At 40.6% G+C, this 26202-nt stretch overlaps 1 protein-coding gene across 3 annotated transcripts in view; it reads left to right on the top strand.

Moving 5' to 3' along the window:
• The window catches only part of LOC124131154, an 87580-nt gene extending 62427 nt beyond the window's left edge, over positions 1 to 25153 (top strand). For 2 of the 3 annotated variants that reach the window (XM_046494254.2, XM_048391841.1), the window contains exons 2-4: positions 20538 to 20699; positions 21122 to 21205; positions 24995 to 25153. In XM_046494254.2, the coding sequence (XP_046350210.1) occupies positions 20538 to 20699; positions 21122 to 21205; positions 24995 to 25035 (287 nt within the window). In that variant the 3' untranslated portion in view covers positions 25036 to 25153. The remainder of the gene's footprint in view (positions 1 to 20537; positions 20700 to 21121; positions 21206 to 24994) is intronic. The other variant, XM_046494255.2, reaches the window with a different exon arrangement.
• Positions 25154 to 26202: the final 1049 nt, after the last annotated feature.

The raw sequence follows: 26202 nt of genomic DNA, 5'->3' as shown, positions 1-26202 counted from the left end.
GATACAATGTTTGATCATATCGATCCTCCGCAGGGATACAATGCTTGATTAGACGTGTCACTGCGTAGAGATACAGTGCTTGATTAGACGTGTCAATGCGTAGAGATACAGTGCTTGATTAGACGTGTCACTGCGTAAAAATACAGTGCTTGATTAGACGTGTCACTGCGTAGAGATACAATGCTTGATTAGACGTGTCACTGCGTAGAGATACAGTGCTTGATTAGACGTGTCACTGCGTAGAGATACAATGATTGATTAGATGGATCACTGCGTAGAGATACAATGCTTGATTAGACGTGTCACTGCGTAGAGATACAATACTTGATTAGACGTGTCACTGCGTAGAGATACAGTGCTTGATTAGACGTGTCAATGCGTAGAAATGCAGTGCTTGATTAGACGTGTCACTGCGTAGAGATACAATGCTTGATTAGACGTGTCACTGCGTAGAGATACAATGATTGATTAGACGTTTCACTGCGTAGAGATACAATGCTTGATTAGACGTGTCACTGCGTAGAGATACAATGCTTGATTAGACGTGTCACTGCGAAGAGATACAATGCTTGATTAGACGTGTCACTGCGTAGAGATACAGTGCTTGATTAGACGTGTCACTGCGTAGATATACAATGCTTGATTAGACGTGTCACTGCGTAGAGATACAGTGCTTGATTAGACGTGTCACTGCGTAGAGATACAGTGCTTGATTAGACGTGTCACTGCGTAGAGATACAATGCCTGATTAGAGGTGTCACTGCGTAGAGATACAGTGCTTGATTAGACGTGTCACTGCGTAGAGATACAATGCCTGATTAGACGTGTCACTGCGTAGAGATACAGTGCTTGATTAGACGTGTCACTGCGTAGAGATACAATGCCTGATTAGACGTGTCACTGCGTAGAGATACAGTGCTTGCTTAGACGTGTCACTGCGTAGAGATACAATGCTTGATTAGACGTGTCACTGCGTAGAGATACAGTGCTTGATTAGACGTGTCAGTGCGTAGAGATACAATGCTTGATTAGACGTGTCACTGCGCAGAGATACAGTGCTTCATTAGACTACATTTCTTCAAAATGGTCTAGGACTATCGTAGTGACTTACGACAATATATTTATATGAAAAATGGCAGGAGGCGTATTGGTAAAATATATCAAGCAGTAACCTTTCTTGGCGGAAGAGTTGTAGGTAGAAACTTCAAAAACACAACACCATAGTACGCTATACCTCTATAGTATATACCGTAGACATATGTATTTCCCGATTGTGACGTGTGACAATGTATTTGTTCATATGTTTCGGATGGCTCATCTATCACCATGCCTGCAGGTTATGACGAAGACATTTTCAACACTGCAAGGGTTGTAAATCTTAAATTACTTTAATAAATTTATGTGAAACTTTCATGCATAAAAAAAATAGATTTATATCCGTCGTTCACCTTGTTGACATCAAATGGATTATGCATATTCTTTAAAATTTGAAATTGGAATCTGAGCTTATTTCGATTATAATTAGGAAGCTATTGTCTTTAAGTAGAAGAACGTGTTACTTTTTTTCTCTCAGAAATAACTAGGAATCTATTGTTTGGGTCTAGTGTACAATCACCTTGACTACCATTATTCGGGTGTATTATACAATCAACTTGCCTAACACTGTTTAGGTGTATTATACAATCACCTTAACTACAATTGTTTGAGTGTAGTGTAGAATCACCTTGACTACAACTGTTTATGTGTATTATACAATCACCTTGACTACCACTGTTTGGGTGTATTGTACAATCACCTTGACTACCACTGTTTGGGTGTATTGTACAATCACCTTGACAACCACTGTGTAGGTGGAGTGTACCATTACCTAGACTACCACTGTTTGGGTGTAGTGTAGAATCACCTTGACAACCACTGTGTAGGTGGAGTGTACCATCACCCTGACTACCACTGTTTGGGTGTAGTGTAGAATCACCTTGACAACCACTGCATGAATGTAATGTACAGTCACCTTGACAACCACTGCATGAATGTAATGTACAGTCACCTTGACAACCACCGCATGCATGTAATGTACAGTCATCTTGACTTCCACTGTTTGGGTGTAGTGTGCCATCACCCTGACAACCACTGCATGAATTTAATGTACAGTCACCTTGACAACCGCTGCATGCATGTAATGTACAGTCATCTTGACTTCCACTGTTTGGGTGTAGTGTGCCATCACCCTGACAACCACTGCATGAATTTAATGTACAGTCACCTTGACAACCACTGCATGAATGTAATGTACAGTCACCTTGACAACCACTGCATGAATGTAATGTACAGTCACCTTGACAACCACTGCATGAATGTAATGTACAGTCACCTTGACAACCACTGCATGAATGTAATGTACAGTCACCTTGACAACCACTGCATGAATGTAATGTACAGTCACCTTGACAACCACTGCATGAATGTAATGTACAGTCACCTTGAATGACATGATGTGCGTGTAGTGTACAATCACAATTAAACAACCAATGTGACTGACCAGTGAAGATCCGGGGTAGAATAGGGGTTCAGCAACCCATACTTGCGGCTATGCATGTCATAAGAAGCTACTAACGGGATCGGGCGTTCAAGCTCGCTGACTAGGTTGAAGCATGTCATTGATCCCAATTGCGTGAGTGGATGCACATGATGTCAATCACTGGATAGTCTGGTCCAGACTCGATTATTTACAGACCACCGTCATATTTTGCAATGTGACGGCGTTAAACAACAAACAAGAAAACAAAGACTCTTTCAATTTTGGGGTGTAGTGTAGAATTACCCTGACTACCACTGTTTGGGTGAAGTGTAAAACCTCCTTGACAACCAGTGTTTGGGTGTAGTGTAGAATTACCCTGACTACCACTGTTTGGGTGAAGTGTAAAACCTCCTTGACAACCAGTGTTTGGGTGTAGTGTAGAATTACCCTGACTACCGCTGTTTGGGTGAAGTGTAAAACCTCCTTGACAACCAGTGTTTCGGTGTAGTGTAGAATTACCCTGACTACTGCTGTTTGGGTGAAGTGTAAAACCTCCTTGACAACCACTGGTTGGGTGTAGTGTAGAATTACCCTGACTACCACTGTTTGGGTGAAGTGTAAAACCTCCTTGACAACCACTGTTTGGGTGAAGTGTAAAACCTCCTTGACAACCAGTGTTTGGGTGTAGTGTAGAATTACCCTGACTACCACTGTTTGGGTGTAGTGTAAAACCTCCTTGACAACCAGTGTTTGGGTGTAGTGTAGAATTACCCTGACTACCACTGTTTGGGTGAAGTGTAAAACCTCCTTGACAACCAGTGTTTGGGTGTAGTGTAGAATTACCCTGACTACCGCTGTTTGGGTGAAGTGTAAAACCTCCTTGACAACCAGTGTTTCGGTGTAGTGTAGAATTACCCTGACTACTGCTGTTTGGGTGAAGTGTAAAACCTCCTTGACAACCACTGGTTGGGTGTAGTGTAGAATTACCCTGACTACCACTGTTTGGGTGAAGTGTAAAACCTCCTTGACAACCACTGTTTGGGTGAAGTGTAAAACCTCCTTGACAACCACGCTGTTTGGGTGTAGTGTAAAACCTCCTTGACAACCACTGTTTGAGTGTAGTGTAGAATTACCCTGACTACCACTGTTTGGGTGAAGTGTAAAACCTCCTTGACAACCACTGTTTGGGTGTAGTGTAGAATTACCCTGACTACCACTGTTTTGGTGTAGTGTAGAATTACCCTGACTACCATTGTTTGGGTGAAGTGTAAAAACTCCTTGACAACCACTGTTTGGGTGAAGTGTAAAACCTCCTTGACAACCACTGTTTGGGTGAAGTGTAAAACCTCCTTGACAACCAGTTTTTGGGTGTATCGAACAATCAACTTGCCAAACACTGTTTGGGTTTGGTGTTCAGCCACCTTGATTGCCAATGTTTCTTGAAGTTATTGAGTGAAGTGGCATGAGGTAAATCCAATGTTTTAAGTTTGTTGTCTGAATTTAGGAAACATGATAACAAAGTATCGCCCTGTATGTGCTCAAATGTAGCTTTTCACATCATTCTACCTTTCTCGCATATATGACTGTCTCTGAATGTATATAACACAGGTACTGCTGATACAAATATGACGTTGAAACCAGAAAATGGACATAGTATTTGAATGTTTAGTTCTTCACACACGTCCAGTTATGACGCCCCATCATATTGTGACGTCACAGTCGAATGTACAAAACTCGCCCAAAATGTAAGCTTTCTTTTGCCCCTAAAACTTGAAAAACACTCTCTTCGTCCATTTCTATCGCGTTGTCCGCCCAAAATATATTTCACTCATACAGTAAACTACGGTTAAAACGAACTCAAAGGGACCACTAATTTCAGTTCGTTATAACCGTAGTTCGTTATAGGCATATATACAGCATAACTACAGCAAATTTAAGGGACAAAAAAATAAGTTCGTTATATCCGTCAGTTTGTTATAAGCATGTTCGTTATAACCGTAGTTTACTGTACTTTGAATATTGTGGTAACCGCATTTTTAACCCATTTCTGTACACATTATTTTAAAATACCCACAGGCAATCACCGAAAAGGAGATACAGTTCAATACATATAAGCATCCTCAGTGATGAGTCAATCAAATAATGTTAATCCGAGGTGTCATTTGAATCGGCACAGAATAAGAATCAAGTAATTTCCAAATAAATTCATGACGAAATGAACTGAACTTTAACGACCGCAAATTGATAAATTCAATGCGAAACACGCCTCCCACAAGTCAAGCCTAGGCCAATACACGTACTTATTTAAATTACAATAAACTAGCTATACTTCATTTTCACTCTTAATCAAATAAGCAATTAACTGTATTTAAGTGATATCACATCAATGTGTACGAGGAATTCACTTTCATTTTCTCTAATGGTATGGTACGGCCATTACTGTATCGGATGATAATCCACAGACACAGAAGAATGTCACGAATTCTCGTACATTATATTGGAATTCTACCGAATGTCTATATGCCAAGCTGTCAATTGGCCATTATTGATAGAGATAGAACTACCGGGGGATGGGTCTTTAATTGAGATATAATTACTCAACTCAAAAATCAATGATCCATCCTACACGTGCAACCTTGGATTTAAATGAATGGTATCAACAGTAACTCTTTTTTTTCAAGGTTGAATGCTTTTATTGCTGACGAATGTAATTACCTCTCACATTGCTGAAAGTATATATACAACTGAAAAAAAATTAAGGATCCCTCGATTCTTTCATATTTTTATAGGTCATGACAGATTAACTATAGTAATATGAAAGAATCGGGTGGTCCTTAACCCTGACAGATTAACTATAGTAATATGAAAGAATCGGGTGGTCCTTAACCCTGACAGATTTACTATAGTAATAGGAAAGAATCGGGTGGTCCTTAACCCTGACAGATTAACTATAGTAATAGGAAAGAATCGGGTGGTCCTTAACCCTGACAGATTAACTATAGTAATATGAAAGAATCGGGTGGTCCTTAACCCTGACAGATTAACTGTAGTAATATGAAAGAATCGGGTGGTCCTTAACCCTGACAGATTAACTATAGTAATATGAAAGAATCGGGTGGTCCTTAACCCTGACAGATTAACTATAGTAATAGGAAAGAATCGGGTGGTCCTTAACCCTGACAGATTAACTATAGTAATAGGAAAGAATCGGGTGGTCCTTAACCCTGACAGATTAACTATAGTAATATGAAAGAATCGGGTGGTCCTTAACCCTGACAGATTAACTATAGTAATATGAAAGAATCGGGTGGTCCTTAACCCTGACAGATTAACTATAGTAATATATAAGAATCAGGTGGTCCTTAACCCTGACAGATTAACTATAGTAATATGAAAGAATCGGGTGGTCCTTAACCCTGACAGATTAACTATAGTAATATGAAAGAATCGGGTGGTCCTTAACCCTGACAGATTAACTATAGTAATATGAAAGAATCGGGTGGTCCTTAACCCTGACAGATTAACTATAGTAATATGAAAGAATCGGGTGGTCCTTAACCCTGACAGATTAACTAAAGTAATATGAAAGAATCGGGTGGTCCTTAACCCTGACAGATTAACTATAGTAATATGAAAGAATCGGGTGGTCCTTAACCCTGACAGATTAACTATAGTAATATGAAAGAATCGGGTGATCCTCAACTATTTTTGGTGTGGTATATGTACATGTACTTTGACATATTGTTGCTTTTTGTTTACACTATCTTCGAATGCAGATATTGGAAAATATTGTACATTTTCAGTTTCAGCGATACTAAACATAACTAATGTGAAGTTGCAACTGAGTAGCCTTGGTAACTCACTTCCATATTTATATTCGATATAAAACATTAAAATCAGATTTTTTACCCGGTATGATTCCTCACTGCGTGAAGATCTGACAATTCCTCCGTAGAAGGTCGCGTCAGGTTTACCTTGAGCGTACTTTGACCGCCCATACAAAATGAAGGATGCGTGGGTTCTTTACTATCTCCGTTCGGAAATGTCGATTCCAACATTAGAAAAATAAGGCAGAACACAAGTAAAAGAAAGAACACTTACGAAAGTTCAGCATATATGCAGTTGATAGGATACATATGGCATTTAACTCAAGGCAACAGAAAAAAGTGTCAGTCAAAAGAAAGGTGCAATTGGATGTGACCAAAAAACATTACAAACGTTATTAAAACGTTTATAAGTCGCCGAAACACTGCAAACGTAAGGTTAAAACACACAACTATGATACCCGTATCAAATTCATCACCGTACAATAACCTTTTCATGTTTGTTTCATTTTATGCCACCATCAAACATGGTTGTACACTTTTAAGACACAAATATGATACCCCTATCAAACAACTGAAGGGGTCTTTTATTAGCCTCATAATCAGAAAACTATGAAATTGTTCCGATGTAACCATGTAATCATTGACATGCCAAAGAAGAGAATTTAAAACTTTATATAATTTCTCATCCTTCCGAAGCGTATCAATGTATTTATGTTCATATAAACTAACTGAAAAAAGCCTTATTCCAGATCAAAGTGTATTGTTCAGAAACAAACACTGCCTTTGGAAGACTACTTGTGGCAAGACTCATTATACTGCCACTAACCTGTTGGTTATATAATCACAGGTTTTCACCGCTAGCACAGTGTAATATAGAAGTTGTTATTTATACATGTATGGTCTATTTTGTAATATGTGGAACTGTGTACAGAACTCAAAGGATGTGCTCGAATATTGCAATCTCAGAAAAGAACCAAGTTCCATTATTGAGAAAACATTTGATTTTTCACATTTGTACAAATTCAAGGGAAAACTTCATTCTCTTGATCTATGGGGCATCTTTCACTAAAAGTGGTAGCCATAGACATAGTTACATCTCTATTTTCAACGTTCAGAACAACTTGTCAAAGATGAAAGCAAATGCCATCTAAAGTTTAATGGGGAAAACAATATGTAAAGTACTGGACTTCCTCGTAGATAATATATATGTCAAATGTGGGGATAGGACCATCTTCCTGAGGCATGGGAGTTAACTGGGAGTCCAGTTTCCACCCTTGCCGAACTAGGCTGGTATTATGGAGTTACATTTTGGCTGGAATAACGAGTCTCTGCATAGTCTAATCAAAATTGCGCAACGAAATCGTCGTACAGACTTCGGTCGATTGGAGGATTTGCAAAGCATGTGCACCGCTCATTGTCAACAGATATTTTCTAAATCTCTTCATGTTTTTAATCAAGGTGCTCACGTGATTTGATGCACTTCACGATGTAAGACTCGTTTTTATCACAATATAGATCTTGATTATCGATCACATCGTCTTGAGTGGGCGCCGCCATTTTGTTTGAAGCAAATGCAAGTAATACGAGAGGTTGAATCTGATTGGTCAATAGGAAAGGCATAGAAAGGACATAACTCGTAATAATCACTGGTGGCGCTACGATCGAGCCCAGGAATTCCAGCCTTGTTCGGCAAGGGTGGAAACTGGACTTTTAAAGTCAGTTAACTCCCTTGTCTCGGGAAGATGGGATAGGACAAGAGGACAAGAAGTAATCATCATCATCGGCACCAATAATTTTGCTCCTCTCGTTGCCAATCTGTGTCTTTATGCACACGGCTCGGAATTTATCCATCGATTGGCAAAATCAAAACAGGGGCATTTGTCCAAGTAATTTAACTTGAGCCTCGGGTATATCATGATCTGATATCGTTCTATAATGGTTAAATAGCCAATCACAAACCATTGCTTTAGCCACATGAGCCAGAATTATAAGTTACCAGAGGAACAACCTCATCTGTTTCATATTTAGATCTGTGTATAAAAATTCAGATTGACAAGAAACTGTCCATTAGATTGTATGACAAGAGGGATGGTTTCAACATTCAAATGGTCAACTTTCCCTTGATGGCGAGCAATAACACAGCAGCTTCAGCCGTTGGTGTGGAGGTACAATCAAGCATACTGTTTCTTCGAGGATTCCAAACAGTCATACAACTCTTGCTCAAAGTTGTGTGATCAAGGGTACAGCATCCAAAGCCTTAATAAAACTCTCAGAATGTTATATGGCAGACATTTGAAGGACATTTCCAAATTTGACACATCAGTGATAAAATTATTATGTCCGTAACTCCCTATTTTGACTTGCACCATATTTTCCGGTGTTTTTTCCAGTGAACATGTGAATTACCATTGCATGTGTTTGTGACGGGTGCCACCGGTGGGGAAGGACACGGTCACTTGGTATCATCAGTGAGTGAGTGAGTGAGTGAGTGAGTGAGTGAGTGAGTGAGTGAGTGAGTGAGTGAGTGAGTGAGTGAGTGAGTGAGTGAGTGAGCGAGTGAGTGAGTTTTTAGCAATATTTAGCGGGGGACACCGGACAATGAGCTTTACACATTGTGCCCATATGTGGAATCGAACCCGGGTCTTCGGCGTGACGAGCCAACGCTTGAACCACTAGACTACCCCACCGCCCCTCATCATTATTTGATAGTGATTCATAAACACCCGCTTATGTCATGGACGAAATCGTTCAACTGCTTTTTTCATATTCGTACGGAAAGCTTTTTGTAGCTTTTATTTGTGAATGTGTATAGCATCTGGTACTGAGACCATGAAGAGATACATGGATACTCCGATACGAACACTGTCTGAACAATTAAGACAACTACGTCATTTAAAACAATGAACTAATTGGAGTCAAGATGACTCGTACACATTAGGCGTCGATGTGTATTAGTGAGTCAGGCACAAGCAAATCGCCCAGGGCTGGACGGCAACAATATGTACATGGCTACAGCTACATTGATATTCAGAAACAGACACGCCCTGTAGATGTATTGGGTTCGTGAAGACAAAGATAAATGATTTATCAACACACAAGCGAGCAGCTGGAGAATAATTACTTTGCATTTCATCTCGTGGGTCAAACTTGAATGATAGGTTTGATGACACTGTCACGTGGCTTAGAAAGGTCACACCACTGCCTCTCATAACCTCAGGGTTGGTGACTGAAGACAATATGAGCCAGGATTCAGTCAGGTGGCATACACTAAAGAAAATAGTTTTTGAATTTTCTCATGCTGGAATGTTAGGATCAAATGAGGTGTTAGTGAAGACTGGTGAAACTATTAATTTCATTTGGTTCCTTTAAAACTGTGGTTTAGTTAGTGGTTTAATTAATGGTTTAATCGTTTGTTCCCATTTTTCCGGGTGAACAATTGACTTGCCTTTGCATGTGTTTGTGACAGATGTCAGCGGTAGGGCAGTATACGCTCCCCCTTTCGCGAACACCTGGTATCATCACTATTTGATAGTGATCCATAAACACATGCTTATGATATAGTCGGGATTGTACAATCGACTCTGCTTTATGCAGAGATTTCTATTGGATATGTAAAGGATTTCGTCGCTTTACTTAGAAGAAGTTTTCATGTTTGTGATTAGGATATTGGCTGAGGGAATAGACGTATCAGCAGCAGCTGCAGAAGCAGTAGATGTTGCCGTGGGAGTAGATGGAGAGCTCACAATTCACGACCATGGTTCTAAGATATAGGGGCGGTTGGGTAGCCTAGAGGGTAAAGCCTTCGCTCGTCACGTCGAAGTTCCGAGTTCGAGTCCCCACCTGGGTATGTGTGAAGCCTTTTTCTGGTGTGCGTTCTATTGCTGGAATATTGAGGAAAAAAACGGCATAAAACCCTATTCACTTAGGTACTCTAAAATAAATTAAATATTCATACCATTAAGATTCAGTATAAAGAGTTTGACATTAACATTATGAGTTACTTTTACAATTATGCGTTTCCTTTAAACACACACGACAAAACCACATTCACAAGAATTAAGCTAGGATACGTTTATTTTACTAAAGAGTGCAAGTGTTATTATATGCATTGCAACCCCCTCGCCATGATACTGTTAATCTGAAACCGAAAATTAATGAACATCTTTTCTTTTTCAAAGGGCGTAATTCAATGTCGTAGTTTCAAACCGATTGCCAAGACTAGTGCCTGATACCTATTATAAAAACCCAGTAAATGCGAAAGGGTACTAATACATTCCAGGTCGACTTATTCTGAATTCAGAGGGGCACGGGTGGCCCAGTCGTCCAAGGCGCCGCGAGTCGCCGTGCAGAGTTGCGTCCCTTGGGCACGCCAGAAACCTATGATAGTGGGTTCGAATCCCGGTTCACCCCGATTATGTTTCAAGGTTTGTCAGCACCATACCCGTGCCCGTGGGTTACACCAAAGTGGTAAACACCTGAGACTAGCATCACTTCGGGCTTTCCTCCCACATTAAGCTGACACTCCGTGATATAACTGAAATACTGTTAAAAGCGGTGTTAAACCCAACTCACTCACTCACTCTACCATTGTGTCAACGTCATTGTGTGCGTTATTTTAAAACGTCAGACTTCTAAGTGTCTCACAACAACGATGAAGAAAACTGAGCATTGTGCTTATCGCTTCCTAAAGCTGTCAGTTTTAATACAGATCTCTATCTTTCTTTGTTAAGTGATTAATGGTGAGTGTGTGTCCATTTTTCTCTCTAGGGACACAGTCAAGTGGATGTTTTACTGAAACACAAGGCACCACATGTCAACATATGACAGCACGTGGTAGCGCATGGTACCAAGACGCAACACATAGCAGAAAATAATAGTATGGCAGTATATGGTTTTATATGGAAGTGTATGCCAGCATGTGATGGATGGTATATGCAGTACATGGCTCTATATAGTTGTATGTGGCATCCTATTACAGTTTCTACTGGAATAGATGGGAGTATACCGTACCATATATGACAGTGTATACTTATACACGAGGTGAGGTGAATGGGGTTTAACGCCGCGTTAAAAAGGACGTGCATGCGCGTTATATGTGTCTGCTTGTAGTCTGGACTAATGCCGGTTTGGTGGTGCTAGCCTACTGAGATACCATGCCGCAGTTTAATATGGATACCCCTCCTCCCCAGACACAGTATACTGACTCCGAGCCGACCAGTCTTTGTTTTACCCCCTTAGTTCTGTGTGCCAGGAAGGGTAACAACAAGTACCATATTTTTACGTCTTTCGGTATCATGCGCGTGGGGATCGAACCAGCGACCTTCCGGTCTCCAGGCAGACACTCTACCCACTAGACCCTAGAGGCGGTCTGATGATACACGAGTAAATATACAATTACATGACAACACACGAAATGATGATGAACAGCGATGAGGCTATAGTTAATAAAAAAACGTATATCAATAGATATATATTATTTGATTATATAATCATTAAGGTTGAAATTAGTAAAACAGTTTAATGAAATTGTCACCTTGTATGGAAGCTATTATATTAAAATATTTAAATGAAGGCCTGTGTTTCTAAAGTGATACATTTCGCTGACATCAAATCAATAACTAGAATTACACTCACTTAGAAAACTGAATTCCAATTAGAATAACAAATATGTGTTTTAAAAAAATTCAGTCAGAGACAAATAGGATTCCATTGTTTGCTTTCCAGCCATTCGTTAGTTGTTCCTAGCGCTGTCTTCTTAGATGCTAGAGGACTTCACGAGGCTTTGTTTAAACTGTGATCTATCCGACTTACTGAAGTTTGAGCAGTTACAGCTACCTGTATATAGACTACTTACATGGAAATAACACGGGGTGGGGTGTATATAGCAGATCTCTATAGATCCCCGACGGGAAATGCCGATATGTATTGGAACTAAACGGTCTCCTGGCCAATAGGTAATGTCTGGCGTTCAATGATTAATACGTCTCTGGTTTCGATTGATCACTGTCAAACAATTGATTTTCTCACATCCATGTCAAGATATTCTTAACCAGCTATTACGTCATGGGTTTCTTTGCCAATTATGACGTCAACGGTTTCTTTTCAACTATGACGTCACGGGTTTCTTCACCGACTATAAACTACCAGATTCTATATTAAACTGTCTAGATACAATCGTGTATGCTCTGTCTGCGAAGATTTTAACGAGCGTCATACGACTCTTGCTGAAATATTGTTTGATCAAGGTTGCAACTTTCAAGGCCTCATCAAAGCTTTCAAATCGTTTTATGGAGACATGATGAAGACATTTCCAAGAATCAGTGACAAATATGATGAATGATGCAATTCCCTATTTCGACTTGTACCGTATGTACCAATAGACTTGCCTTTGCATGTGTTTGTGACGGGTTCCACTGGTGGGGCAGGATACGTTAACTTTTTCCCGAACAACTGGTATCATCGCTAGTTCCTAGTGATTAATAAACACATGTTCATGATATAGTCGGAATCGTACAATCGACTCTGGTTTCACCATATATTTCTTATGAATATGGAAAGTTGCTTTTGTTGCTTTTCTTTACCAACTGTGAAGGCACATGTTTCTTTACCAACTATGACGTCACGTATTTCTTTGCCAAATATGACGTCACGTATTTCTTTACAACTAGGGAGTCAGGGAGTCTTTATCAACTATGACGTCACGCATTTCTTTACCAAATATGACGTCACGTATGTCTTTACTAACTAGGGAGTCAGGGAGTCTTATCAACTATGACGTCACGTATTTCTTTACCAAATATGACGTCACGTATGTCTTTACCAACTAGGGAGTCTGTATCAACTGTGACGTCACGTATGTCTTTAACAACTATGAAGTGTTTTTTAACCAACCACTGGTTTCTTTGTCAAATTTATTGAAAGACAATGACCCGCAATTAACAATCCCCCACTCGAGATAATATCCCCAATTGTTTGCCGGTGTATTTTCAACATTTATTCAAGGGAGTGATCAAGCATCGTCTCTCGTACTTATTGCATTGGAGTAAAATACCTTACCTAAGTATCCTATCGCATATTTTCAAGTTAGTTCAGATAAAAAGATAATCACTATCGTTGGTTCTCGAGCATCAATGGTTGGTTGGTTTGTTGTTTAACTCAGCAATATTCCAGCCATATGACGGCGGTCTGTAAATAATCGAGTCTGGACCATACAATTCAGTGATTGACATCATGAGCATCGATCCACGTAATTGAGATACGATGACAAGCATCAACCAAGTCAGCGAGCCTGACCACCCGATCCCGTTAGTCGCCTTTTACAAAAAAAAGCACAGTCGCCTTTTAAAGCAAGCATGGGTTGCTGAAGACTTATTCTACCCCGGATCTTCATGGGCCTCTCGAGCAACGTCTGACTCTCCAACTGTTGCATTCGTCGTCAACGTGGCCTATTGATTTGTTCACAGAAAGAAAACTTCAGTATCACATTAGTGTTTTAAAGGATGTATTTTTTCACAATCACGTCGGAAAAACACAAAGTCACCAACACTGATTCATGCAGTAAGAACAAACGGCTGTCTTGCTGTCCTGGAGTTGGGAGGGGGGGAGGAGGCTCGGCGGAAATGAAATATGGGCCCTCAGCTTGTAGTTGTCAAAGAGGACTAGGTTCAACATAATCTAAAAGAACGCCCTCAAAGTTTTACCGGCAGAGAATGGGCTGATTTGTCACCAGATTGCTTCTTTAATACAACATCCTAGCAGTTGGCAACGTGAATTATTTCTCGTGGGGAAGAATTCCCCCATTTGTGAGAAGCGGCTGATCTGAATATATCCATTAGCACAGTACAAGCTGTGGTGCAGGAAGGTGGAACGTGTGTCGAATGGGAATTCATTGACGGTTATTAACAGTGATCTTATCATAGATTTACATGGTTTTTGAGTGAGTGAGTGAGTTGGGTTTAACGCCACCTTTACACTATTCAAGTTCTATCAGGGCATGTCGGTTTGATGTGGAAGGAAAGCCCGAAATGATGGAGGTCTTAGACGTAAACCACATAGGTAAAACCCACGATCATGGGTATGGTGCTGACAAACCAAGAAACATAATCTGGGCGAACCGGGATTCGAAACCACATTCATAGGTTTCTGTCATGCCAAAGGGATGCAACTCTGCACAACGACTCGCGGCGCCTTAGACGACTGGGCCACCAGTGCTCCCATGGCGTTTTGAATATAGAATGGGAAGTCATTGATAGTTATTAACAATGGGCGTATTACTGATGTACATGGCATTGTGAATGTAGGATAGCGTCTCAATTGTGTTTTAGGGCTTTTGGGTATTTATTGGAGTGAATTGACAGGTTTATGTTGTCAATAGGTACCGTCTCCAACGTATTGATTTATAGGGCGGATATCTTGTTTGTTATCCGTGGGATCTTAATAAGGTCAAGCTCATGAATATTTCTTTCTGATATCCCCCGGAGAGATTTCGGTTAGAATCCGTTCACAGTGACCTATATTTGTCAAAGGGGCGACTTAATTAATTTGTGGTCAGACTCGGTGACTCGTGCAATCCTACCCCGACTTTGTTCATTGGAATGTGCGCGCGTGCGTGCGTGCGTGCGTGCGTGCGTGAGTGCATGTGTTTGGGGAGGTCATTCATAAGGTTTGTTTGTTTGTTGTTAACACCTCACTCAGCAATAGTCCATCTATGCAGTGTTGTGTATGGGTATATACGTTCCATAAATGTATGGAGAGTGGTGGGGGTCATCATATAGATATGTACACTCCACGTGAGTGTGTGTCTTAAGGGAGATGAGGTATTATATAAATAAAAATATCTCTCTCTCTCTCTCTCTCTCTCTCTCTCTCTCTCTCTCTCTCTCTCTCTCTCTCTCTCTCTCTCTCTCTCTCTCTCTCTGAAGGGGTGTTTTCATATACTTGCATACAGTACGAGAAATACAGTACGGTAAGGACAGAGGGATCAATGCGATCATTTACACCTTGTGACATATGTCGCGACAAATGCATCAACCAAGGGGGGATCTGTCAGGATTAGACAGAATGCGTCTGTGAATAAGTCATGAATTAATGCATTATCAGAAATAATTACCCTTTAAGGCAATCAGTTTCCCTGTCGGTAAGAGTCGAACACACACTGTCAGTCTCCAGACATGGGGGAAGCTGACTGTAAGCCTAAAACCTCAGTCTATGGTACAACGTCAGACAGTTTGTCCAGGACGCATTGTTAGCTTCCTGCCATCTGTTGGCCGTTCTTCCCCCGCCACATTACTACACATACGCGTTCTATTCTTAATTCCATTTTTCCTGGAATACATATCTCCTTATTCTGAATGCCAGTTTCAACATGTATATCGGAAGAAAGGTCTTTGCCATTTGTGACTCCCTACCAAAGGTCGAGACTGCAAGAAGGATCCCTGCACTAATCCATGCAGTTTAGAAGTCTCCTGGGACATTTTATATTAATATACTGAACAAAAACGTTAGGGATCAGGAATATTTTAGGGATTATTTTTCAGGAAATGGTGTGCTCAGTCTTCTCTTAAAATAAATATCCCCACAAATATTCCTGATCCCTAACTTTTTATATTCAGTATATTTCCATCGTTTACTACAACCATCACTTTCAGCTATCATGTTAAAAATACTGTCTGGCGTAAACCCAAAATATTTCTTTCACTTTCCTCAAACCCATTTTCAATAAGATGTACTATTAACAACGTCACATGGAACCTTATCGACTGAAAAATCATTTACTGTGTAGCAGAGAGAATATAATGGTTTTAAGAAATGGGGGCTACAGATCTAATTTTTTGCACAGTATAAAATCTTTAAATCCGCTGTAATAGCTTCATGTAGCATTAATGTAATCAGAATAGATGGCGAGGGAGAGTAGCAGCTCCCAGGGTATCAGATCAACTCCGATGCATTCAAGAACTCTCTTCCTTTATGGCACAGCTGAAGAAGTTCTTCAAACAGGCAAACCAGACTCACGTGTCAGAGCTCTTTTTTGTGCAGTTATCACTACATAGAGTCATGGGTACTTATTATTATGTTATAATCTTTCACGCTCTAATAGGGGCGTTAAATGTCGATACCGTTTGCCAATTATATTTAAACTGCCGCTAAATGTTAAAGGTCATTGAACCGCTTATTACATGAGGTAAAGTTACCCGTGGAGATCCGGGTTAGAATAGGTCTTCAGCAACTCATGCTTGCCGTAAAAGGCGACTATGCTTGTCGTAAGAGGCGACTAACGGGACCGGTGGTTAGTCTCGCTGACTTGATTGATGCATGTCATCGTATCCCATTTGCGTGGATCGATGCTCATGATGTCAATCACTGGATTGTCAGGTCCAGCCTCGATTTTTTACAGACCGCTGCATATAGCTGGAATATTGCTGAGTGCGTCGTTAAACAACAAACAAACAAACGAACAAACAAACATGAGGTAAAGTCAGATTTGCCAACACAGTAAAAAGGCCAAAGTCAAAAGACTGAGAGTTAAATAGGTTGTAGTAGGAATACGAGGGGTGCATTGGGTTTAATGCGTGTTGCGTATGGTTGTATACCGGAGGCGAGTGGTATAAATCCTAACGAACGACTCTTAAAACCCCATGTACCCCTCGTGATCCTGCTACAACGAATTTATCTTACGGACATGAAAACAGCTGTTTGACTGAGCTGAGGTTAGCTTGCGCTGTGTCACGTGACTTTCATTGACTCGGAAAAAGCGTGCGGCGTTGCTTTGAAGCGGGGTATAAGGGATTTATTCTGCCTCTTAGAACTTTATTCTCGGTATACACAGTTTTTTATCAAGATCACGTAGACCAATCAGATTTTATCATTCTGACATGGAGGTATGACAATCCCTTCTATCTTTAAAGGCTCAGAACAATATCTTTGAGTGTGTTTGTGTGGCACTTGTTGTATTAGCAATGAGGACAACAGACTTCTTTTTTTATGTTCTGAATACGATATTTTGGTACCGATGGTAGTATATTCATCAAGAATCTCCAGGTGGTATCGCCATGGATTTCTTCTTATAGAAAAACTTTTGTCGCTTGTATTTACAAGAGGGAAACCATAAAAATGAAGTCAACGGGAAATCAAGTTATAACCCAGTCTATTTATGGAAACTCTAAATTTGAAAAACATCAATCGATTTAATGCAACCAATTATGTTAGCCCATATGCAATTTGTATCTTTGAGACTGTGAGGTTAAAACAATGAATCTCCAAGATGTGCCATGCCTATGCGGCTATGTCGTATTAAAGTCCGCGACACCTTTGATCGCCTCCTTGTTCTAGTGGTAGAGGGGCGGTCGGGTAGCCTAGTGGTTAAAGCGTTCGCTCGTCACGCCGAAGACCCGGGTTCGATTCCCAACATGGGTACAATGTGTGAAGCCCATTTCTGGTGTCCCCCGCCGTGATATTGCTGGAATATTGCTAAAAGCGGCGTAAAACCATACTCACTTACTCGCTCACTCACTCTAGTGGTAGAGCGTCCCCCGGGAGAGCGGAGGATCCGGGGGTCGGTTCCCGACCGCGTCATACTACAAGACGTGAAAAGATGGTACTTGTTGTTACCCTGTCTGGCGCTAGGCATTAAGGGGCTAAAACAAGGACTGGTAGGCTCGGAGTCAGTATACTGTGTCTGAGTTGGGTATACATGTTAAACTGCGGCATGGTATCTCAGTGGGCTAGCACTATAAATCGGCATCAGTCCGGACAAGTACAAGCAGCCACACAAACACACACACGTACATGCACGTCGCTATATAAGTGCAATAATCTTGGACGCGGCGTTAAAACCAATTTCACCTCACCTCACCGTGACACCTGACGCCGTGATACCTAACACCCTCCAGTGTGTAGAACAAGTTGTTCTATTCAACCCATATTGTTAAGTGCATCAGGTTCGCACAGAAAGACTTTAACCAAAAATTAGGGAAAAATAAAACAATGTAATTACCATAATACCCTGTTTAGGTTTCTCCTACCTTCGCTCACGTTAACTCCAATCTTTTGAGACAAATATGAAATTAATAGGTTTCATTCAATATTTGAGCTGGTAATCAAACCATCTTTGAAAATAGATTAATTAATATGATGAAAGAAAATGCATGCTGGTGTTTCGTGTTTCCTCCTTGTAGAGGATGTTTGTTGAATTCCGTAAAGACGTGTCACTGGAAGGTTTTGCTTTAATGGTATATGGTTCGTTAGTGTATGGGATATACATAGAACATAATCAGTGTGTTCAACATATCCGTTCTGGTAATCTTAAGATGGAAATTATAATCATTGTCAATGCTTTATTAGAATCCTGTCGTTGGACACCGATCGATAGCTGGAGTTTAGAAGATTGAGAGTGACACGTAATAACAGAAATCACTTTCTGCAGACGGCACCACTGTTTGAACTACCAGTTAAGGTGAAGAAAAACCCAATAAAGTAAAAAACAAAACTATAATTTTAGCCTCATTTCGGGTTTGTGCAGCTCTTAGAATGAGCTCGTCGACTACCCTTAACCTTTAAAGCGTTATCTCTTATATCCGTTGTGACCGCCTCCGTTGTCTAGTGGTAGAGCGTCCGCCCGGAGAGCGGAGGATCCGGGGTTCGATCCCCGGCCGCGTCATACCAAAAGACGTTAAAAGATGGTACTGGTTGTTATCCTGTCTGGCGCTCGGCATAAAGGGGCTAAAAAGGACTGGTCGGCTCGGAGTCAGTACACTGTGTCTGAATGAGGTATTCATGTTAAACTGCGGCATGGTATCTCAGTGAGCTAGCACTATAAATCGCCATCAGTCCGGACTAGAACAAGCAGCCACACACATACACATGCATGCACGTCGCTATATAAGTGCAATAATCTTGGACGCGACGTTAAACCCCATTTTACCTCACCTTATATCCGTTGTACACTGTGAAGACCTGGGTTAGAATCTTAGAGTCTTTTGCAAACTATGCTTGTAGTAAGAGGCGACTAACGGGATCGAGTGGTCAGGCTTGCTGACTTGTTTGATGCATTTAGATCGATGCTCATAATGTCAATCACTGGATTGTCTGGTCCAGATCCGATTATTTACAGACCACTGCCACACAGCGGGAATATTAAATGTTAAACAGCAAACAAACAAACATATATCCGTTGTTGTAGCTATAAATTCATTCAAGGTTCAGACCAAAAAGGTTGAACTTGTAGTAATTCACGTGTGAGAGAAATGCATTTGGTGTATACCACTCAGTGATATAAAAAGCAAATGTATGCATACCCCTATCACTGAAAAATACCCCCATGTAATGATCACGTTCTGTTTACTTGAAATAAGCTGCGGGGAGCACGGGTGGCCCAGTCGTCAAAGGCGCCGCGATTCGCTGTGCAGAGTTGCGTCCCTTGGGCACGCCAGAAACCTATGCATGTGGGTTCGAATCCCGGTTCGCCCCGATTATGTTTCTTAGTTTGTCAGCACATACCCGTGTACGTGGTTTACCAGAAATGGTAACTGAAGAAGAGTCCGCACAGCGTTTACTGACAACGCATCGAAACCCAGGCTCGAACTCAACGGCTCTGACAGAGCCAGACATCTGTTGTCTTTATCTATAATACGTAACTGTATTTGTTTGTTTCTGGGGGTTTTGTTTATAAATTTGGGGCGCTGTGTTCACCTCATGGTAAGAGCGTTCATTCGCCATACCAGCGAGCCAGGTTCGATACACCCATGGGAACATTTCCCATTTGAATTTATCTGTTTGAATGCTTGAATATTATTTAAAGCTTTGAAAACCCCTAAAATTCGTACTCCATCTTTGTCTGAGAATACTGGTGCTGGATCTATGCAGATTGTTGGCGGCTTTAACATGACACAAGGCATTCGACGTCTCCGATGGTCATAATGTGTTTCGGGGTTGCACAGTCGCCATCAAAACCTATATGCGTTCAAAAATTATGATACACCTAGTCATCGGAAAACATTACATTGACCTCTAAGGCATCACGGGTTCATGACAACTATTACGCCACGGGTTTCTTGACCAGCTATGACGTCACGGATTTCTTGTCAACTCTGACGTCACGGGTTTTGTAACTAACTCTGACGTCATGGATTTCGTAACTAACTCTGACGTCACGGGTTTTGTAATTAACTATGACGTCATTGGTTTGTGTGTTGCAGAGTTGGAGTCGCCGTGTCCGAGGGAGTGGCTGTACGTCGGCAGCCAGCGCTGTGCCTATGTCATCCCGTCTGATATCCCAAACAGGGAACTCAACATATTTTGCCAAGTTCAATTTGAAAGTCAGTTCCTACTCCTAGAAGATAAACCCGTGTGTATTAAAAGTAAGAACCGTTTTAATGTTACGTTTAAATGTATCACATGTTGTGATGGTCTTTTTGTATTTTTATTCTGTTGTAATTTCCAACAAGTTGAACGATGAAGTTCTTTCTGGCTACAAAATATGTGCCAATGATTTTCTTGTAAAGCAAAAAGCAGATATATATATTCTATGAATAGTATTTTTTCGTTAAAGCTTCGAGCTGTTTGAAATAAAACAGTTGTTTTTTCTTAAGACTTTATGTCTCCAATGTTTGGAAGAAGGTCTGAAAACGTCCGGGACGCACTCGTTTTATTTATCTTTCTCACCTAAAATAAGCGAAGGAGGGGTCTATTCATGTATTGTGTCACAAGCCGCTGTCAAGGGTTGAGTCCCTTGGGAATGTCCCACACAACAATCATCATATCCTGGTGTTTCTTTTCCTAGGTTCAGAAGACGACAACTTAATATATGCCCCTGAAGACTTGGAAACGTCACAAGCTAGCAGAAGGAATAGATTATTCAAGCGAGGTAACCCTTCTTATTCGCCAGTTCAACGTTTCGCACTCAATTCCTACTACTGTCGCGGGGAGAGGCATCCCTTTGGTACGCCACAAACCTATGAATGTATTTCCGAATCCCAGTTCGCTCCCATTATGTTTCTAGTTTTCATACAGCTCCATAACCGTGCTCGTGGGTTTCACCAAATTGGTAAACGTCTGAGACCTGCAACATGTCGGGCTTCCTCCCACAGTAAGCTGACACGCCGTGATATGACTGGAATACAGTACAAGGCGGCGTTGAACCCACTCACTCACTCACTTGACTACTACTTCTATAATGTCGTAATATAACTGGAATGCTGACGTAAGCGGCGTTAAACCAACTCACTCACTCACTCACTACGACTACTACCGTTATTTAAACTGAACATGACGTCAGTTGTTTCACACATAAAGAAAACATAAAAACTAACGCTTTACGTTAGATTTGGCAAAACTTTGGACTGCCAAAGTGTATATATAGATAACGGTACTTTGGGCTGTAACGAGACAGGTATGCGGGAATAAGGGCTATAAATATCACTTTCGAACTTCTCTTCTGCAATTGTCGTTTTTCTTTTTTCCAGTGTATTCGAATGATCTAATTATGAAAAATGCATAGATGCCCAGGAAAGAAAATAAATGAAAGCGACAAAAAACATTTTCCATAATGATAGGAAATCGCTACCAAAAGCAATGTACGATTACGACTCGGTCATGAGCAGGGGTCACGGGGAAACCCTTGGATTTATAATAAATAAACACACTTTCTCTCTCCTCGTTTGTTCACTCAACCAACATTATAATTATGTTATAATCACTTAGCAAACCACAGTTTTGAAAAATTCAGTTTGAATTGAAAATCGACCGTTGTGCCGTGTGGAAACTTCGTTCTGATACTAAAAGATGAAACTGATTAAACGGACATAAGACGTGGGAACACCCGGTGTCATGTTTCAGTGATCCATTAAGATCATTTTTACCTCTTTTTGCCTTAAGCCCAATGAATCTCTTTTGCCGGATGATTGAGACTGGATATCTTCTGGCATTGACATTTTAGATTCACAAACAATAGTTCATAAAGAGCTGATTCGGTGGACTGCCGATAGTTAAAATTTGGCACATATATTTTACAGTCAAACTACAGGTTCATCTTTTTATTGTCTATCTCAAACTCAAGATCTGTGAATATTTCACACGTGTTTTAGTTAAAAAATCTTCATTGTCAAAAGGAGAGACATTCTTATTAAACCGCTTTACTAAAAATGGAGAGAAAAATCAGAGGTAATTTCATCCACTGTCTTGTGATGTAGCAAACACGGCTGCTGCTTCATCAGCTGCATCATCAGCTGCATCATCACTGACACACCTGTACCGGCCAGAACATGTAGTTAAAAAAATTGACATTTTCATGTCAAGGATATTGAATAATTATCATGGAGGATATTAAAAGAAATATACAAATGAATATGTAAGTTCATATTGCACAGCATAGGCGCGTCCATGGACATTATTAATATTTCCAGATCTTCAAGCTCCACTGAAACATTTCTGAAAAATAAATAAAAAATATTGTTTAAAGGCTAAATTATGACAATGTCGAGCATCTGTCTCTTGATTTCCCACTGGTATTCCGTCTTATATCAATCCAATTATTCAAACTGGTAATTTGATTAATAAAACCGTTATTTAATAGAACATTAAGGTAATGTAGAATTACCCACAAGCACCTGTCAAGCTGCGTAAGTAAATGTTTCTCAGACACATTGTATTCAAGTGTGACAGGAATTTGATGATTTTATTTCCCAATAAATAATACCAACAAATGCAACTGAGCACACCATTAACCCTTTTCTACAATGTCAGTTGCCAAGCGTTTTATTTAACGGATAACAGAGAATGCTTCATTGACAATAACAATTACTGACGCGCAGGTTTTAAACTGACGCTCTGAGAAACAATTCGCGTTTCTTGGCCTAACTTTGTTGACATATCCTGCCATAAGTATATATTTGCCATTAAAATATCATCATTAATGTCATAGGTATTTTAGGAACACCTAGTTTCCATCACAAATTATTAATTTGTCAATATCTCACCGATTCTTCTAATTGGTTTCTGGAGGGACGAAATATTTTAAGGGATTTAAACAGATAATGATTTACGAAATGTGAAATGTAGTTCTGATTGAAAACTTAATTTCAGTTGTCATTTAAACATCTCTTTGAAGATGTATGTGATACAGGATAAGCCTGTTTTAATAACTTCAAGCAATCAGCTAGCCTCTTGCTGGTGCTGGTCCGACTAGACAGTACAACACTTGAGACTGGCAGTGTTTAAAACATTTCCGGGAAATTTATTTAAATTTATCTTATTGTACACGTACATATCCTATTGTTGTATGCATGCACAGATATCAAAATGCAAACGTAAATAAAACAACAGGTAAAAATGAGTGAGTAAGTGGGTTTAACGCCGCATTGAACAGTATTCCAGTTATATCACGGCGTGTCAGCTTAATATTGGAGGAAAGCCCGAAGTGATGCAGGCCTCAGACATTACCCCCACGTCGGGCAAACCAACGGGTATGGTGCCGACAAACCTAGAAACATAATCGGGACGAACCAGGATTCGAACCCACAATCATAGGTTTCTGGCGTGCCCAAGGGACGCAACTCTGCACAGTTAAGGATGCCGCCTTAGGCTACTCGGTCACCCGTGCCCCCAAGTAAAAATGAACAAAGATATCTATGTTTGACGATTGACGAGAAGTATGACCAGCTGACCGGCAGCCTGAAAGTCATCAGTACTGCAGATATAACTACTGGTACAATTACTCCTAAAACACAGTGCTACAGTTGAACCCTCTGGACAACTAACATTACTGATGGAAAGTCAGTATGTAATTAAGCTATATTGTAGGTCCCTAATTGTCCACTGGAAATGTCAAATTTGAAGGGTAAAGAAAACTTTAAATATGATTTTGAAATTATCAGACGTGTTCAAAGTGATGACAACTAACCATTTCTTTCTTAAACTTGCACGATACACTACAGGTGAGAAAGGCTAAATCAGTGGAAAATATGACTATGAGTAAGTCCGCCGCCTAATATATATATTAACCGGTGTTGGATTATCTTTACCTTCATCAAAGAAAATCAGCTTGGGTCAAATATGACGAAAACTCTTCTTTAAAACTCTACAAACAATCTTTAGCACATTAGCCCCGCCTATAAAGGGGCGGTCGGTTAGCCTAGTGGTTAAAGCGTTCGCTCGTCACGCCGAAGACCCGGGTTCGATTCCTGACATGGGTACATTCTGTCGTGATATTGCTGGAATATTGCTAAAAGCGGCGTAAAACCATACTCACTCACTCACCTAACTATACATGTAGTGTTGTAAAATGTCAAGATTTGTTCTCGTCCGGATAAATTGTTTGATAGGCATTACTTAGAGGTTGTCGGATGACAAAGTAGACACAATTTATGGATAACAAGTGTTCAAGAAGTTGTTGTCCATAAATTGTGTCTACTTTGTAGTTCTCATCCATGGCCCTATAGCTTTTATTACGCTTTCTAAATTTTTTTTAAAGATGCAGATCCTGTGGTTTAAAAAGGGACCTTTTGTCCGTTTTAACGAGTAAGTGAGTGCTCCACTTTTAGCAATATTGCAGCAATAGCCACCACAAAACAAGGATGTATACTTTTTATCAGAAATGCCTCCCTTTATGTAATTGTGTTTCTTTTTTCTCTTTAAAATTCAGTTTATCTTATGACAGTTTCTTATCCAGTGTTCGGCAACGCTGGAATCGGACGCTGACGTCGCCATGGTGACCCACACGTCAAGGCCGATAACTATGGCTGAACGAGAGGAAGAAAATGGCGACGAATGTTGAACGATGCTGTGTAATTAGAAGTAAATAAAAGTTTTAAAAAAATCTTCTTTTATCACTTGAAACTCGTACTTTTGTAACACCGGTAATGCAAAAATTTTTACTGAACTTCTGAAAAAAGCTCCGACCAAATAGGGGGCTGATTAGTGTCAGAAGGCGGGGATGAGGATGCTTGCGTGGAATTGATTTCCAGTTAGGAGGAGCCGAGTGCGCCTTGGGGATATGCATCAGGTCGTCTCTACTTGACCAAATCACTCACTCACTCGCATCACTTGACCATGATGCTTCTTTCACTTTGATTTGGTGTCCTTGAGAAGTAATGAGTGTACCGTTATAACAGGTGAAACTACATACCGACGTGCTGCAGGCGACAAGGGTAGACAACTCAACACGCTGAAACTGCTATTATTATATTCATTGTACATTCGGCTTCGCATCAAATGTATGATGATGTTGGCCAATGGCTGGAGGGGTTGGGCAAATCCAGACACAATGTTGGGTAAACCTCTCCTTCATTGTGAATCTCGTCTACACGCAGATAAGGAGTGAGTGTGGTACGTGAGTGATTGAGAGTTGGGTTTAACACAGCCTTCAACAGCATTTCACTGAAACTGCGTGTCTGCTTGGGGAGGGGTTGGGCAAATCCAGACACAATGTTGGGTAAACCTCTCCTTCATTGTGAATCTCGTCTACACGCAGATAAGGAGTGAGTGTGGTACGTGAGTGATTGAGAGTTGGGTTTAACACAGCCTTCAACAGCATTTTACTGAAACTGCGTGTCTGCTTGGTGATGGAGTGAGTGAGTGAGTGAGTCTGGTTTTATGCTGCTTTTAGCAATATTCCAGCAATATCTCGGCGGGGGACACCAGAAATGGGCTTCACACATTGTACCCATGTTGGGAATCGAACCCGGGTCTTCGGCGTGACGAGCGAACGCTTTAACCACCCGGCTACCTGACCGTGATGCAGGATAAGCCGAAGTGATGCAGGTCTTCTCACGTTTATCAGTTTTGTGAAATCGTCAAGCTCGGGTATGGTGCTGACATTTCCAGAAAGACAATTAGAACGAAGCGAGATTCGAACCCACGATCACG

Source organism: Haliotis rufescens, unplaced genomic scaffold, assembly GCF_023055435.1.
Source record: "Haliotis rufescens isolate VD_foot unplaced genomic scaffold, xgHalRufe1.0.p SCAF_10, whole genome shotgun sequence".
In the NCBI taxonomy this organism is placed as follows: Eukaryota; Metazoa; Mollusca; class Gastropoda; order Lepetellida; family Haliotidae; genus Haliotis; species Haliotis rufescens.
The sequence above is the reverse complement of the archived record's forward strand: the minus strand, read 5'-3'. Positions and strand labels throughout refer to the sequence as shown.